A 15,302-nucleotide genomic window follows, 5' to 3' on the forward strand; every position below is an offset into this window, starting at 1 on the left:
GCCGCCATGCCCGCCGCCCCGCTCGGCCCCGCCGCGCCGCCTGCCCGCCCCGGCGCGGCCGCCCGGCCGAGGCGCGGGGCGCTGCGGGCCCGTTAGGCGCCGTCCCTTCCCCCCCCCAGCCCGCCCGAGGGGAAGGAGGGCTTTCTGGGGGTGCCGCGGAGGGCTCGGGCAGGGCTGCGGCGATGGCTGCCGCCTGGCCCTGGCTGCTGCTATGGCTGGGGGCGGCCGTCCTGCGCGCCCGCCCGGCCCCGCCGCGCATCCGGCTGCCGTTGCGGGGCGGCGCGGCTCTGCCGCCGGGTCCCCGGGCGCGCCGGGCGCCGGAGGATGCCGAGCGGGGCGGCAGCTTCGTGGAGATGATCGACAACCTGCGGGGCAAGTCCGGGCAGGGCTACTACGTGGAGATGACGGTGGGCAGCCCGCCGCAGAAGGTAAGAGGCCGGGGACAACCTTCGGTCGCGGGCTCCCGGGGCGGCGAGGCCCTGGGTCTCGGTGCGTGGAGGAGGGAGGGGTCGGGGGGTGCGGGGGCACAGGGGGCGGGCGAGGCGGGGGTCCCGCCGCTTGGCCCTTCGGAGGCCCGGGCACGCCGTCGTAGCCCCGGGGAGCTTTCCCGTTCCGCCTCCGAATCCGCTTTTTCTCTGGCTTTTGATGGAAGCTGGCTGCGGGCACCGGCCGAAGGTGACTTCCCTCCACCCAGAAGCTGCGGGGTGAGGCGGGTGGGTGCTCTGCGTGGGGAGTGGGGCCGGCTGCATCCCTCCCTGCATCCCTCCCTGCATCCTTCCTGGCGAGTCGAAGGATGCCACCACGCAGGAGCTGGCGCGGGTGTGTGGGCGGCGAGGGGCTGGGAATGTGGCGTGCCCATCTGTGAGAGTACCACACAGCCGTGTGCCCACCCGCTCGCCCGGAGCAGGCACAGCCAGGCACGGGGGGGAGCACTGTCCTCCCAGCACGGTGTCGGGTGCAGCCACTGCCTGCCTGGCCCTGTGTGCTGCCTCAGACCTGGGGGAATTTTCCAGAGCTTGCTTTTCTTGAGGCTCTCTTCTAGGTTGTGGCTGCACAGGAGTCGGGGGGGTGATGTGGGGAGGCAGCGTGCAGGGCCAGGGATGGCCTCACTGGAAAGGAGGCATGGCAGGCAGGGCAGGAGCTCATTGTGGGGCTGTGCTCCTGCTCCATCCCATTTTCGGTGCCCCTGTGCACCAGGGACCCAGGGCCAGCTCCTCCCCTCCTTATGGGTGAGATTGCTGAGGTTGCCCTGCTGAATCCTTTGGTGCCCATATGCCATCAGCAGCGAGTCTGGCCCACAGGGTCAAGGGGGCCAGTCTGATGCTCGAAGGTCCATGCTCCTTCTGGCACAGGGCCGGGCTCCCAAGCACCTGCCACCCACCACGTAGGGTGGGTGCTGCCAGAGCACCCAGTGCCCACGCAGGCTCTGAGATAAGGGCTGGCATCTCCCCACGAGCTGGCTGCATCCCAGGGAGCTGGTGTGGCGCTGCGTGTGTGGTGGGAGAGGACGATGCGAGCGAGATGTGAACCAAGTTGTACCACTGGCGCAGAAATCGGGCGCTTCAGAGCGGTTCTGTGTTGTCCCTGTGTGCCTGGGATTTGTTCCTTGCTCTGGCAGGGTGAGTTTAGTGAAAAAGGAAGGAGGTTTTAAATGGAGTTTCATCATCTTTCGCCTGGGACCTGCCACGCGCGTTGCAGCTGCCAGATAGTTTCCGTGCAAGCCACCTGTTTCCAGGCACCCGTGTGTTTCTGAGCCCGTCACCCATTTGGGCAGCAGCTCCCAGCCCTGGACTCCTTCCAGGCGCAAACGTGGTGCGTGTGTGTGCGTGTGCTGGAGCAAAATCCCTCCAGGCATTGTAATGGAATTAGAAGATTCCCCTGAAAGAGCATGGCTGTGCCTGTGCAGGACATGGGAAGGGGTGTTTGTCGGGGAGGCTGTGTGCATCCTTCTCAAAGGCAGGCATGTGGCCAGGCACCCCGCTCTGGCCCGCTGGCTGGCTCCCTCCTCACCTTTCCTTTCACCTTCCTGGCACTGGCAAGGAAGTTCCTTTATTGCATTTGGGCTGTGGCTCTGGGCTGTGCTGGTGAGCTACAGCCTGCGTCCCCTCCCTGCAGCATCAGCTCCAGGCCTTTCTCCAGGGAAACCCTGGAGTGCTCTTGGCTACCCCAGGGATCAAGCGGAGAGAAGCTGTGTGGAGGAAACAGCCCATAGTGAGCCACCAAACAGCCACCCCGGGAGCAGCCCAGGCACAGCGGGGAAGGCTGCAGGTGCTGGTTGCCAGGGGAAGGTCGGGCTCTGCGGGCTCATGTTCACCCGAGGCTGATGGCTCTGATCTTTGCCCGTGACTCTCCCCCAGGCAAGAAGCCGGGCTGGGGGCGAGCTGCCCCCCAGCACAGCAGGGTGAGGGGGCAGGGGGTGCTTAGGCCATGCTGCCTGCAGCCAGCCCCTGTCAGCAGGCCACACAGGAAGCTCTGGCAGTTGTAGCCCAGCGCTTTAACGATTAGCACAAGCGCCTGAGCCTCCCTCCTCTCCCCCCATCCCCACAGATTAAGGGCCAAAGCTCTGGGATGCTGCTGGTGCAGCAGCTCCGGGGCTCAGGGTTCACCCCCCAGCCCTGCTGCTGAGTACGGCAGGAGCCCCACGGCCGCCGGAGCCCTGCTCTCCCCCAGCAGTGCCCACCCGCCTGCCCCAGCTCCTTGCAGGGCTGAGGGGGCTGCAGGCAGGGTTCAGCTGGGGGCAGGATCTGGCTAACCCGCTCCCAGCCTGCCGGGACGCTTGCCAAACGTGGCCTGTGAGCCAGTAATCCAGGCGTGGGCAGAAGTGAAGTGAGAGCAGAGCTCGGCGTGCGGGTGGCCGATTAGCAGAGCCAGCAATCCGCTGCGGCTCACGTACCGTCAGTGCTTCCCACCAGCTTGGCCAGCAAATTCAGTGTCCTGGCAGGGGGTGCCCAGGTGCCCCGTCTTGCTGCTGCTCTCTCCAGCCCCACAACGCCCTGCCAGGTGCTTGCCGAACCTCGCCGGCAGGTCCAGGCACGGGCGCAGGGCCCCAAGGCCAGGCCATGCTGAGGGGAGAGCTCGCTCTGTTTGCACAGTGCTGGACAGTGTTTGCTTTTCCTGCAACAGCCTGATGCCTCTGACTCCTGCTCTGCTGCCGTGTCCCCTCGCACGGCATCTCTGAGCTGTCCCTGGGCATGGGAAAAGAGAGGGGCACTTGCTTGGATATCCCTCTTGGCTCTGGTTGGGAGGTTTACTGGGGACTCTGAGCTGTGGCTGCTGGGAATACTGGTCCAGCGGCCACCACGTACACCAGGCGTGGGGACAGGGAAAGCATTGCTTGTCTGTGGTGCTGGGCAGAGGGACAGCAGGGTCCCACTGCAGCCATGAGCCTCCGTGTCTCTTCCCTCTCCAGCTGAATATCCTGGTGGACACAGGGAGCAGTAACTTTGCTGTGGGAGCTGCGCCTCACCCCTTCCTCAGGAGATACTACCAGCGGCAGCTGTGAGTATGCTGGGGGGGGGACATGAGGGCTACAGCCACCACTGCCTGTGCCTGTGGTGCAGCCCCAGCCCCGTGGTGGCACACTGCTCCTGCTCTGCGACGGTCTCACACCGGCTCTTCGATGCTGTTGCAGGTCCAGCACCTACCGCGACCTGCGGAAGGGGGTGTACGTGCCCTACACTCAGGGCAAGTGGGAAGGGGAGCTGGGCACCGATCTTGTCACCATCCCCCATGGCCCCAACGTCACAGTCAGAGCAAACATCGCTGCCATCACGGAGTCAGACAAATTCTTCATCAACGGCTCCAACTGGGAAGGGATCCTGGGGCTGGCGTATGCTGAGATCGCCCGGGTAAGTCCTGGCTTGCAGCTGGCTGGGTCCCAGCTCTCCGGGGCACAGAGAGCCCCTGGAGAGGGGACAGCTCTGACACGTCCCTGTCTTGCCCCTTCTCTCTCCTCCCACAGCCCGACGACAGCCTGGAGCCCTTCTTTGACTCCCTGGTGAAGCAGACCCGGGTGCCCAACATCTTCTCCCTCCAGCTTTGTGGGGCAGGCTTCTCTCCCAACGAGACGGAGGCCCTGGCCTCAGTGGGGGGCAGCATGGTGAGCAACCCTGCCACAGCAGCACGTGCCCAGCCATGGGCACCAGCACGTGGCAGCAGCGTCTGTCTGTCTCTGCCGCAGATCATTGGTGGCATCGACCGCTCGCTGTACGTGGGTGACATCTGGTACACACCTATCCGGAAGGAGTGGTACTACGAGGTCATCATCGTCAAGCTGGAGGTCAATGGGCAAGACCTGAACATGGACTGCAAGGAGGTGAGAGGGCAGCAGGGGAACGTGCCCCACGGGGTGCCTTCGGTCCGAGGGGGAGTGGGAGGGGAGGGCAGTGGGGTTGGGGTCTTGCACCTCCCTTGCCTCTCCTTTTCTGCCCCCAGTACAACTACGACAAAAGCATTGTGGACAGTGGGACCACCAACCTCAGGCTGCCAAAGAAGGTCTTTGAGGCTGCGGTGAAATCCATTAAAACAGCTTCTTCAGTGAGTGAAACCCATCCCTCCCCCTCCACGAGCGGGTCCCCAGGCCCAGCGCAGGGCCACAGGCAGCACGGCCACCCATCACCAGCCTGAGCGCCTCTGCCACCTGCCTGGCACAGCCACACTCACCTCCCCTTCCCATCTGGCAGACCGAGAAGTTCCCAGATGGCTTCTGGCTGGGGGAGCAGCTGGTTTGCTGGCAGGTCGGCACCACCCCCTGGCACATCTTCCCAGCCCTGTCCCTCTACCTGATGGGGGAGGCCACCAACCAGTCCTTCCGCATCACCATCCTGCCCCAGGTGAGTGTCGCCGGGGCCAGACCCTGCCCGGCACCGAGCTGGAGAGTGGGCTGGAGGTGGGCAGGGCAGTGCCAGGCAGCCTGTCCCTGCTCCTGATGGCACCTCTCTTGCTGCAGCAATACCTGCGCCCGGTGGAGGACGTGGCCACCTCTCAGGATGACTGCTACAAGTTCGCCATCTCCCAGTCCTCCACGGGCACCGTGATGGGCGCCGTGATCATGGAGGGCTTCTACGTGGTCTTTGACCGTGCCCGCAAGCGCATCGGCTTCGCTGTCAGTGCCTGCCACGGTGAGGGCTGAGCCCCGAGGGAGGGAGGGAGGGACAGGCAGAGGGGATGCCATGGTGGCACGATGACCAGAGCCCTGCCTGCTGCCCCCCACAGTGCACGACGAGTACCGGACGGCCGCGGTGGAGGGGCCCTACCTGCACGCCAACATGGAGGACTGCGGCTACAACATCCCACAGACGGATGAGTCCACCCTGATGACCATCGCCTACGTGATGGCGGCCATCTGCGCGCTCTTCATGCTGCCCCTCTGCCTCATGGTGTTCCAGTGGCGCTGCTTCCACTGCCTGCGGCGGGACCACGATGACTTTGCCGATGACATATCCTTGCTGAAGTGACAGCGGAGCGCGGGGGCAGCCCCGGGGGCATGGGTGAGGCAGCAGGGCAGGGAGAGGTAGGTCCTGGCTCTCCTGGCCCTGGGGGACACAGTGCCCATCAGGGCCGGTGGGCTGGGAGCAGCCAGAGGAGCCCCAGGCCTGGGGTGCATTTGTCTGGGACCAACAGGTAGAGCGTGGTGGCCGGGGAGGGGGATGAGCATGTGGTGACCTTGTCCAGGGGGCTGGGTAGGGACAGGTGCTCTGGCTGTCCCAAGCTCTACTGCCTGGCACCCACGGCTTGAGGGGGTCACGCTGATGAACTGTCCCCTGCCTGTCCCCTCTCCCTCCATCCCTGGGCAGCTGCCGCCCTCCCCAGCCTGCCCTGCCAGGAAGACAGGCAGGAGTTTGGGAGACAGCCATTCACAGGGCTGGCTTGGGGCTGGACAGCAGCAGCCAGAGGCAGGGGTTTCCTTCCCATCCTTCTGCTCCCCCATGTGCTGCTCGCTCTTAACATTCCCCCTGCCGTTCCAAACTGCTGCCGCCAGCCCCAGGACTCCCTGCACCCATCCTGCCTTCCAAGCTGCCTCCCAGGACCGGCAGGAGCAGGCACTCATCCTCTTCCCCACACCGCTTTCGCTCGCTGCATCCCCTCCGGGGCCGGGAAACCACCTCGCCACCCTTCCAGCATCGACGGTACCCATTGCAAAGAACCCAGCAGCTGCTGCCCCTCCTGCCCTGGGTAAAACAGCCTCCGGGGACATGGGCACTCACCCCCATGGGCTGCCTGGGGAGGGAAAGCAGCCACGTTCCCTGCGCCATGGCACAGCTCGCCGCGCACAGAGACCGTGTGCCAGGAGAGCGCCGAGCACCCGGCCCCGGCTGCTCCCCAGCCCGCCTGCCTGTTCAAAAGCCATAGGGGAGCCAGCGCCGGGCTCGGCCAGCCCCCTCCTGCAGCCTCTGCCTTGCGTGGCCGCCGGCATGGGGCACCAGCAGCTCATCTCCGCTCGCTCCTCCAATCTCTGCATCCTGGCTCCTGCCCCCGACCCTGGCAGCTTGGGGGACAGGTGGTGGCTGTGGGGACTGCGGCGTTTCTTATTTTTTAAACACCTGGTTGTATTTATTTCCTTTGTTTTGTTGTTGGGGTTTTTTTTTTTATACTGCGAGTCACTGGCTGTGCCCAAGGGGAAGGTGTCCATAGCAGGTCCCGTGCTGCCCAGGGTCGCTTCTCACCTGTACAATATATACATATATCTATATTTTTAATTCTAGCCGTGACACCCAATGTTTAGGGGGTGTGGTCCTGTTCTGTTTTGGGGTAGGGGATTATTTTAATTTTTTTTTTTTTAAAGTATTTTTAGCCCTCTGCCCCCTCTGAGGCCCTTGGCCACAGCCTGAGGCCGTGGCGTGTGTGGGTGGAAGCACCTTACGAGCCGGAGGCGATCCCATTTGGTTTTGGAGGTGGCAGCAACAGCAGCCGAGGGATGGAGGATGGGGGAGCGCTTTGAACAGCGAGACCTGCTAATTAAAAGGCAGCGTGGCTCCCTGAGTGCAGGCGCTGCCCTGCTTCCCTTCAGGCGGGGCTGGGTGCGGGGCTGGAGCGCCGCCGGGCCGCCGCAACCGCCAGCGTCAAGCTCGTTAACTGAGGCCTGCAGTTAGGTATCTCTTGGCAAAAGCAGCGAGGCAGCCAGCACCCAAGGCAGGAGGAGGAGGAAATAACCCAGCATAGGAGCACCGAGCCGGCCCCAGCACTGGCCCCACCACAGCAGCCTGGTGACACGCGCCCCTAACCTGTCCCACGTCGCTGCCAGTGCGCGTCCGAGTAGCACCCAGTTTCCCCTGCCCAGCACCGCAGCAAGAACCCCGCGATTCCACCCCTGTGCAAGAGGGCAACGTCATGCAGACCCCCTCCCCACGCCCTCCTGCCTGCCTGGGACCCCTGAGAACGCAGTGGGGCCACTGCCTTAAATCACGCTGGCCGGCGTGCACCGAGAAAGGTTTGGACTGTGGACAAATTCAGCTGCACCCAGGCGGTGCTGGCACTGACCCCCCCACCACCCACCCTTCCCCAAGGCACCAGCACCTCGAATGGGGCTGAATTTGTGCCACAGGCTGTGAGTAAGGGGAGGAAAACACTACAAAGGGGTGCTGAGCGCCTCGCCATCCCACCGGAATCCATGGAGGAAGGGGCGGTGTGTCAGCCCTGCTTTAGGAGACGGCACAGGAGAGGAGGGGAGCGCAAGGGGTTGGGCATCCTAAGCTGCAGCGCAGCCGAATCCATTCAGAGGGAAGGCTGGGTAGGGGCAGGTGCAGCTCGCTGCCCCGCAGCAGCGCCACGGGACGGTCACTGCAGGCTGTCGCTGTAGACTCCAGTACTCTGTAACCTATGGTCTGTGTAAGAACAATGAATGTTAACACAGTAAATTATGATTATTACATTAAAAAAAGACCGGAAAAAAAACCCAACCTGAACCTAAAACCTGCTCTTCACCTACAATTTGGTCATTGCTTGGAGGGGGGACGGCCTGGGGGGAGCTGGGAGGGGGATTGGGAGGTGCTGGGAGCACCAGGCATGGAGCAGAAACTGCCTGGGTGAGGGGAAGTGGGAAGAGGGAAGAGGCAGCTGCAGTGGGCACCTGCATCCCAGCCAGCAGTGTAGACATTGGATGTGCAAGGACCAGGAAGCCAGCCTGGAGATGGGAGTAGGAAACAGGGAGCAGCACTGGATCACTGCATAATATACACACTTTATTTATGAATTTGTATGTATACAGACTTTCTATACACACATTGCCTATATAATAAAAATGTACATGTGTATACATGGTTGTATAAATATAGAGCTGTAGAAATCTTAGAACTGATCCTGTCTATTCACAGCAACTCCTCCCGTGGGATCGCTTTGTTCGAGCAGCGTCATTTGAGGCTTGGACAAAAGGGGCAAGTGTCATTTGTGTTGGTTTGTGCCCAGAACTTGATGCACTGCAAGAGAGAGAGGAGGAACTGGTGAGGAGCAGATGGCACAACGCAAGGGCGCAGCGCTGATCACCCATGGTACAGAGGAGTCATGATGGGCCCCAGGAGGGAACTGGTAAGTAACTCACCCAGGGGACTCAGAATCACAGACTGGTCTGGGTTGGAAGGGACCCCCCCAAGGATTATAGAGTTCCAACCCCCTGCCACAGGTAGGGCCACCAATTTCCAGGCCTTGGATATACAAAAGCAGGCTCACCTCCTTGTGCAGCACGTGTGAGCAGGCCATGGGGTGAAGGTCACCGGGCTGCACGAGCTTCTGGCACATCAGACACAGCTTGCAGGCAGCCGGGGTCTGGGAGGGGCAGCGAGAACACAGTGAGGAGTCAGACCCCTCAGCACAGAACCCCTGCTCCCTGTTCCAGCTGCAGAGTTTGCCCAACTCCCCCTCTACCCACAGCTGTCACACAATGATGGAACCTCCAACAGCCCCACTACACTGCCGCCCCTCCCCGATGCGGACCGTGAAGGATGCATGCCCCTACCCTCCTCACACACCAGCCCAAGGAGCCACCTGAGGCAGGAGGTCCCACCTTTATGGGCTCATCCCTTCAGCCTCCCTTCCCTCCCAGTTCCCTGGGGCTGGCAAAGTGCTGCAGGAACACCAGGATGCCTTACGTGTGATGCCGTTCCAGGGTACGCCACCTGGGCCGGGGGCAGGAACATGGGTGCACTGATCTGAGGCAGTGGAGCAGAGAACATGGGGGCCCTGATTCGACCCAGTGGCTGCAGGGAGGCAAAGGAGGCGCATCAGCAAGCTCAGGAGGAACAGACAGTAGCCCCCCACCCCCAGCTGCAGCCCACCGCCGCTCTCCCACCTGAGCCCCGGCCGCTGCCCGCTCCTGCTGCTCCGCCAGCTTGGCTGCCACCAGCTGGGTCAGCTCCTCCATGGTCAGACCCGCCATGGTTCTCCGAGCAGTCTTGATCTGCTGCAGGATGTTGGTGAGCTGGGCCCTGCGCAGACAGCAGCCTGCTAAGAGCTCCCAGGCACCGCCAGCGAGCCCAGCAGCCCCCCCACCCAAAGGCAAGGCGGACAGAAGCACCCAGGAAGAAGCACCCAGACAGAAGCACCCAGCCTTCGCTCCTCACCCCACCTTGCTGCCGCCTGACCCTGCTCATGGCCCACACACGAGGGCACCTACTTGTTGCACTGTGGAAACCGAGCCAACAGCTTCTCCAGCAGCTTTTCCAGCTTATCAGCTGGCTGCAGCCTGTGAAACTCTGGGGCGACGTTAACTCCTCCCAGGCCGGGTGGTGGAGGGATGGAGGCAGCGGGAGCCATGTGAGGGCTGTGCGTGCCCATCAGCGATGCCACGACGGGGCTGTTCCTGCCCTGGGATGCAGGCAGTGGAGGGGAAGGCTGGTTGGGCCGGGAGATGGCAGGGTTCAGGAGAGGAAAGGAGAGCGCCCGGGGATCGGCGCTTGGCATGACCATGGGAACGGGAACTGGTCCGATGGGAAAGGGGAGCCTGGGAGTAAGGGAGGGCTGGAATGCCGTCAGCATGAGATCTGTCTGAGAGAGAAAAACAGGGGGGGGGGGGAGGAAAAGGCCAGTTGGAATAAGCCCAGTCGAAGTAGAGCTGACAGCCTCCCCCCAAATCCTCCCAGCAGGGCAGGAGGTGGGCTGCACCGCGGTCGCCGGGCATGAGCACAGGACTCCAGAAAGCACAACCCTGCAGAGCTGCCCTCAGCGCGCGTGGCGGAGGCAGTGCCAGGTAGGGGCTGGGGCAGACTGTCCCCAGAGCCTCCCAGCACCTTCCCTTGGGCTGGAGAGGCACTCACTTCTGAGGGCGGAGGTGGCAGTGTCGGCGTGGGGATCTGAGGGAGGCTGCTCAGCTTTGTTCCGTTTCTCACCATCTGGATGTGGTCGTTGAACTGATCCTGGCAGGGAGGGAAGAAGAGTGAGACACACCGATCAAAGCCTCTGCCTGAGGAAGCTTTGGGCACTTGGAACAGGTGGGTTCCCAGCTTGGGCAGGGCATTCCCAGCCCCAGGCAGCTTGCAGGCCCCCAGTGGGGACAGGCTGGGCCCAGGGGGGTCAAGGGAATGAAACATAACAACAGCTTCTGAGACTGACCCACCAAACAGCTGTTGCAGACAAGCAGTTTATCCACACGCCAAGGGCAGGGTGGCTGTGCTGAGCCTTTGGGGGCACAGCTTTCTCTCCCAAACAGGGCTCAGACTAAGCATGCCAAGCAGCTTCCCCATGAAAAGCCACTTGCCGTTGGAATCATAGAATCATAGACTGGTCTGGGTTGGAAGGGACACCAAGGATCACAAAGCTCCAACCCCCTGCCACAGGCAGGGCCACCAACCTCCAGGCCTGGAGCTACACAAGGTTGCCCAGGGCCCCATCCAACCTGGCCTTGAACACCCCTAGGGACGAGGCATCCACAACCTTTCTGGGCAGCCTGTTCCAGCCCCTCACCACTCTCTCTGTAAAGAATCTCCCCATAACATCTTATCTAAACCTTCCTTCCTTTCGCTTTAATCCATGCCCCTTGTCCTGCCAGTCTCTGCCCTTTTAAAAAGTTGATTCCCTTCCTGTTCCTCTGCTCCCTTCAGGGACTGGAAGGCTGCAATGAGGTCCCCCTGCAGCCTTCTCTTCTCCAGGCTGAACAAGCTTCCTCAGCCTCTCTTTGTAGGGGAGCTGCTCCAGCCCTCTGATCACCTCTGTGGCTCCTCTGAACCCTGCTGGCTCATGGGAAGTTTCTCACCCACCATGACACCCAAGTCCTTCTCAGCAGGGCTGCTCTCCAGGAGCTCTTCTCCCAGCCTGTATCTATGGCTGGGATTCTTCCAGCCCAAGTGCAACCCTTGACACTTGCCAGTGTTGAACCTCATTAGGTTCACCCAAGCCCACCTTTCCAGCCTGTCAAGACCCCTAGGCCAGGAGCCACCCAGCAGGAGCTTACTCGGACGCTCTCCTTGGTCATCCGTATCCTGTTCAGCCTCATCTCCCATTCCTGCTTCGGCCTCATCGTCTCCAGCGTGGGGGGCGCAGACCTGCAAAAGCACAACTGAACTTTCCCTCTTGCAACCGTGGTCTCACTGGCAGCAAAGCAGGAGCAGCAAACACCCCCCACCCTCCCTCCTTCAGCAGGGTGAGAAGAGGGGCTCGCAGCTGGCCAAAGAACCCAGGAGAGCAGGTTGGTGCTACCACAGCCCAGCTCTGCCTCGAGCTCAGCACACCAGCTGCAGATGAAGGCTAGCAGGGAAAAAGCACAGCCCCTTGTCTTCTGACATGAGAGAGTCACGTCCTTTCCCTAAGCAGGCTGAAGTATTTCAGCCAAACCACCAGCACAGGCAGAGGAAGAGGAGATGAGTGCACAGGGACAGCCGAGTTGCCCTGCCATTTCCAGGACTAAGCAGACTTACTTGAGGTAGGTGAGGTGTAGCTCTGCTTCTTTTTCTGCTTCTTCTAGCTTGAGGACCAGCAGCTCCTTTCGGCTCTCCAGGGACAGGATCTACCAGAGAGACCCCACATCAAGGGCAGTTTTCATACTCCCCTGCTTTGTGCTGTCAGGCTGCGACTGCAACCTCTCTACTAAGCGCAGCACCAAGTCAAGTCAGTCCCAACTAACATTTGCCACACTGGTATTTGCTTATCCCATGGATAGGGGGCCTTGGCCACCTCCTCAGCTACAGAAGACTCTTTGACACCCGCTCAGCAGGGAGCAAGTCACCTACTAACCTCTGCTTTCCAGGCCCGTTCCGTCTCCTCCAGGATGTTGCGGTTGATTTCGTTGTGCTGGTTCTTCAGCTTATCTAGCTCCATCTCCCAGAGCTGCCTGTGGAGAGAAACAGACCCTTGGGCACAGGCACTGCAGCGGCACGGACAGGCCAGCTGACAACCTCTCCAACCTTCCCCACCAGAAAGAAGGGTCAGATTCACAGCAGGGCAAAAGAGCTGGGAGGAAAGGAGCGCTCACCAGCAACGGGGAGGAGCCTTACTTTTCATCAGACTGCTCTGCAATCAGAGAAGCGATCTTGTTCTCCTTCTCCTCCTGCTCTTTCAGCAGCCTGCAGGAGGGAGAGAGGACAGGTGGAGGCCCCCCCCCAGCAAAGGCCCGTGTCCCAGGGGGAAGCAACTGCTAGCATCCTCTGGGGCAGAATCTGTGCTGTATCATGACACCACACAAGGACAGCAGCATCAAACCAGGACCCACTGCAGGGAACCGCACTGCTCTGGCAACACACCCTTTGCAACCACCCACTGGCAGGGCAAACAGACCCAGTGCTCAGAGCCATGACTGCAGGAGCTTTATCCACACCACAGCCCAGCCCTCAGGCTTAACAATCCCAGACCTCCACGGCAGGACAGGGTGCTTTCCCACACTGATACCTTCTGCCTTTCTCACAGAGCTTCTCAATCTCTGCTTTCAGATCCTGCTCCTTCTGCAAGAACTCCTTCTTTTCTTTCTCCATCTTCTTCTTGGTCTCTTCTCGCTTGATCGTAACATCCTGAATCGCCTTCAGGATCTCCTGGAGCAAAGCAAGCATCACACAGGTGAAGAGCACCGTGCCCAGGTAACGCTTTTGGGTTTGAATCTGTTGTTTTAGAGTAACTGGAGAGAGATGGTGAGATCCCACACCTCATCAAAACTCTTTCGAATAGAGGCAGACAAGATTTAGAGCAGTTGTGACAAGGAAAGCCAGAAGAGCAGCAGACACTCTAAAGGGCACGTCCTCCTGCCTCCTCAGAAGGATTTTGAGGGGCAAGGAGTTCTACTCTGCTTTACATCTAGCCTGTGAGCCACACGCTGTGCCTTGTGTCCTGAGCCAGGACCCACAGTGAATGACACGCTTGACCTAAGGAGCAACAGCCACGGGGATCTCAGTAACGCTGGGGGGCAAATTCTCCTCCCCTCACACCGGTTTGGGTTTGGGTAAAAAGGGCCACGCTTGTCACAGAGATACATCAAGACCCTGCTCAGGAGCAGGCACGGAAGCAGGGTGCCAGCAGTCAGCTCTGAACCACTCTGCACCCCGATTCAGGCCACAACCCGTCCTCAGCGCAGAGAAATGTTAACAAGAGGAACAGCTGCTCCTCATGGTCTGCATCCCTCCCTGTCCCTCCCCACCAGGCCAAAGCAGCCCATCATAACAGTGTCAGCAGCAGCGGGCGAAACCAAAGGAGGATGCTGCCAGATACCTGGTGGTTCTTCATCTCTTCCTCCCTCCGCTGCTGGAGCTGCTTAAGCTGTACCTGCAGCTGATTCTCCACTTGCCTCTGTTTGTCCAGCACCTCCTGGTAACGCACCTTCAGCAACGCCCTCTCCGACATCATTTTGTCCTGCAGCAGAGAGAGGAAAGAAACTCAGGGGGAGCCTTTTCCTTCCCTCACACTAAAGAGGGTGCGGGCAGGAGAGCGCAGCAGCGGGTAAAGCACCCATCAAGGACCATGGTTAAAGGCTTCTGCTGTCAAAGCTCAGGCTTGTTAGCCCTGAAAAGACAAAGGGAGGCACTGCCTGAAGCTGCAGCTAGTGCAGATTGAAAGAGGACAGCCTCAGCACCCCAAGGCTGAGGGGTGAACACGGATAAGACCTCCCTGGGGGCAGAGCTGCCCTCCAGCCCCTCCTCCTCCCCACCACCCAGGGACCCACAGCGGGGCTTCGATACCCACCAAATTCTTCTCGATGTCCTGATCCGCGTTCACATCCGTGTCGGGCGTCTTGAAGTCCGTCTGCGAAGGGAGGTGGGTGCCATCAGCCCCCCCCCCCACCCCCTCACCGACCGGCTCCTCAGAAACACAACCGGCTGCCGCGCATCCCACCCCGGGGCTCAGACCGGCCGCAGCCCGGCAACGGAAGGCACGGAGAACCCTCTAACGCAGGGAGAACCCTCGCTCCGAACCCCCACGGTCCCCGCGGCCCCGCCGTGCACTCCCGGAGGCAGCTCGGCGCGGCTCCCCGCTCCCCCCCCCACCCTTCCCCGACCGCGGGCACCCACCTGCACCGCGATGTTCTGCGAGGGCCTGGCCGGGGCCGCCTCGGCGTCGGGTTCCTCCGCCGCCCCGCCGCTCTGAGCCCCGGCTTCCGCGCCGCCGGGCCCGGGCTCCCCCTCGCCACCGGGCAGCGCCGGGGGCCGGCCGGGGGCGGTGGCGGGGGGCTCCGCCTCTCCTCCGGGGCCGGCGGGCGCCGCCTCGCTGGGGCTCTCTGGGGGGGAGGAGAGGGCGCTCCCGCTGCGGGAAACAAACGGATCGTTCGCTCGCTCCGCCGGCTCCACCCCCGGCCCCGCTGCCGGCCCTCCGGGGCCTACCCACCTGCCGGGCGGCGCGGCGGGGCCGGGCTCGCAGAGGCGCGGCGGGGCCGGGCTGGCGGCGGGGCCGTCGGCCTGCGCCTGCTCCAGCGCCATGGGGCCGGCTGCGGGGGGTGGGCTACGGGGCTGGGCCCGGCGGGGAGCGGCGCGGAGCGGCACGGCCCGCGCCCCCGCCGCCCCGCTCCTCCCCTTCCGCCGCCGAGAGGGGCGGCACGGCCGGCCCGCCCGCCGGCGCCCCCTTGGCGGCGGGGAGGTCGCGCCGCTGCGGGCGGACGTGACGGCGCTGTCAGCGGCCGCGGGCTTCCGGCAGCGGCGCCGGCCCATGCCCGGTGAGTACCCGGCGGGACGGGCCGCGCCGCGCCGCGGGGGTTCTGGGGGTTGGGGCGGCCCCGGGCCCTGCCCGTCCCATCGCTCGGGCAGGGGAGTTGCCGGCACAGCTGCCGCCGGCTCCCGGAGCCCCGACGCGGGGCGGGGGGGGGAGGGAGGCGGCGGCTCGCCCGGGCCGAGGGAAGGGCCGCGGCTTGGGCGCTCGGCGGCGTCCGGCTTCCCGAGCCGCCCCCGAGCTTCGGCTTTCGG

The 15,302-nt window shown here is 62.6% G+C and overlaps 2 protein-coding genes across 2 annotated transcripts; one reads left to right on the forward strand and one right to left on the reverse strand.

The window, feature by feature from the left end:
* Window positions 1-182: 182 nt before the first annotated feature.
* On the forward strand, window positions 183-7,928 carry BACE1 (beta-secretase 1; the record flags this gene model as incomplete). Its single annotated transcript, XM_084274876.1, has 9 exons — window positions 183-428; window positions 3,410-3,498; window positions 3,632-3,848; window positions 3,962-4,099; window positions 4,181-4,315; window positions 4,435-4,536; window positions 4,683-4,832; window positions 4,949-5,120; window positions 5,215-7,928. 9 exons carry the CDS (start codon window positions 183-185, stop codon window positions 5,454-5,456), a joined length of 1,491 nt encoding a protein of 496 aa, XP_084131002.1. The 3' UTR covers window positions 5,457-7,928.
* A 128-nt stretch (window positions 7,929-8,056) lies between these two features.
* RNF214 (ring finger protein 214) lies at window positions 8,057-14,880 on the reverse strand. The gene is made up of 15 exons (XM_084274985.1): window positions 14,731-14,880; window positions 14,418-14,649; window positions 14,092-14,151; window positions 13,621-13,761; window positions 12,811-12,950; window positions 12,420-12,488; window positions 12,160-12,256; window positions 11,844-11,932; window positions 11,381-11,471; window positions 10,248-10,346; window positions 9,608-9,978; window positions 9,284-9,419; window positions 9,084-9,191; window positions 8,665-8,760; window positions 8,057-8,414 (listed from the first exon to the last, which is right to left on the reverse strand). Exons 1-15 carry the CDS (start codon window positions 14,820-14,822, stop codon window positions 8,349-8,351), a joined length of 1,887 nt encoding a protein of 628 aa, XP_084131111.1. The 5' UTR covers window positions 14,823-14,880; the 3' UTR covers window positions 8,057-8,348.
* Window positions 14,881-15,302: the final 422 nt, after the last annotated feature.

Source organism: Gallinula chloropus (assembly GCF_964237585.1).
Source record: "Gallinula chloropus genome assembly, chromosome: 24".
Taxonomy (NCBI): Eukaryota; Metazoa; Chordata; class Aves; order Gruiformes; family Rallidae; genus Gallinula; species Gallinula chloropus.

What these genes read in the sequence shown, in the direction of transcription:
- RNF214 (XM_084274985.1), bottom strand. Translation starts at nt 14,822, where the DNA reads ATGGCGCTGGAGCAGGCGCAGGCCGACGGCCCCGCCGCCAGCCCGGCC. An exon ending in CTCTGTGAGAAAGGCAGAAG is followed by an intron (nt 12,489 to 12,810) that starts GTATCAGTGTGG and finishes TCCCTCCTGCAG; the next exon opens with GCTGCTGAAAGAGCAGGAGG. An exon ending in CACACGTGCTGCACAAGGAG is followed by an intron (nt 8,415 to 8,664) that starts GTGAGCCTGCTT and finishes TCTCTCTTGCAG; the next exon opens with TGCATCAAGTTCTGGGCACA.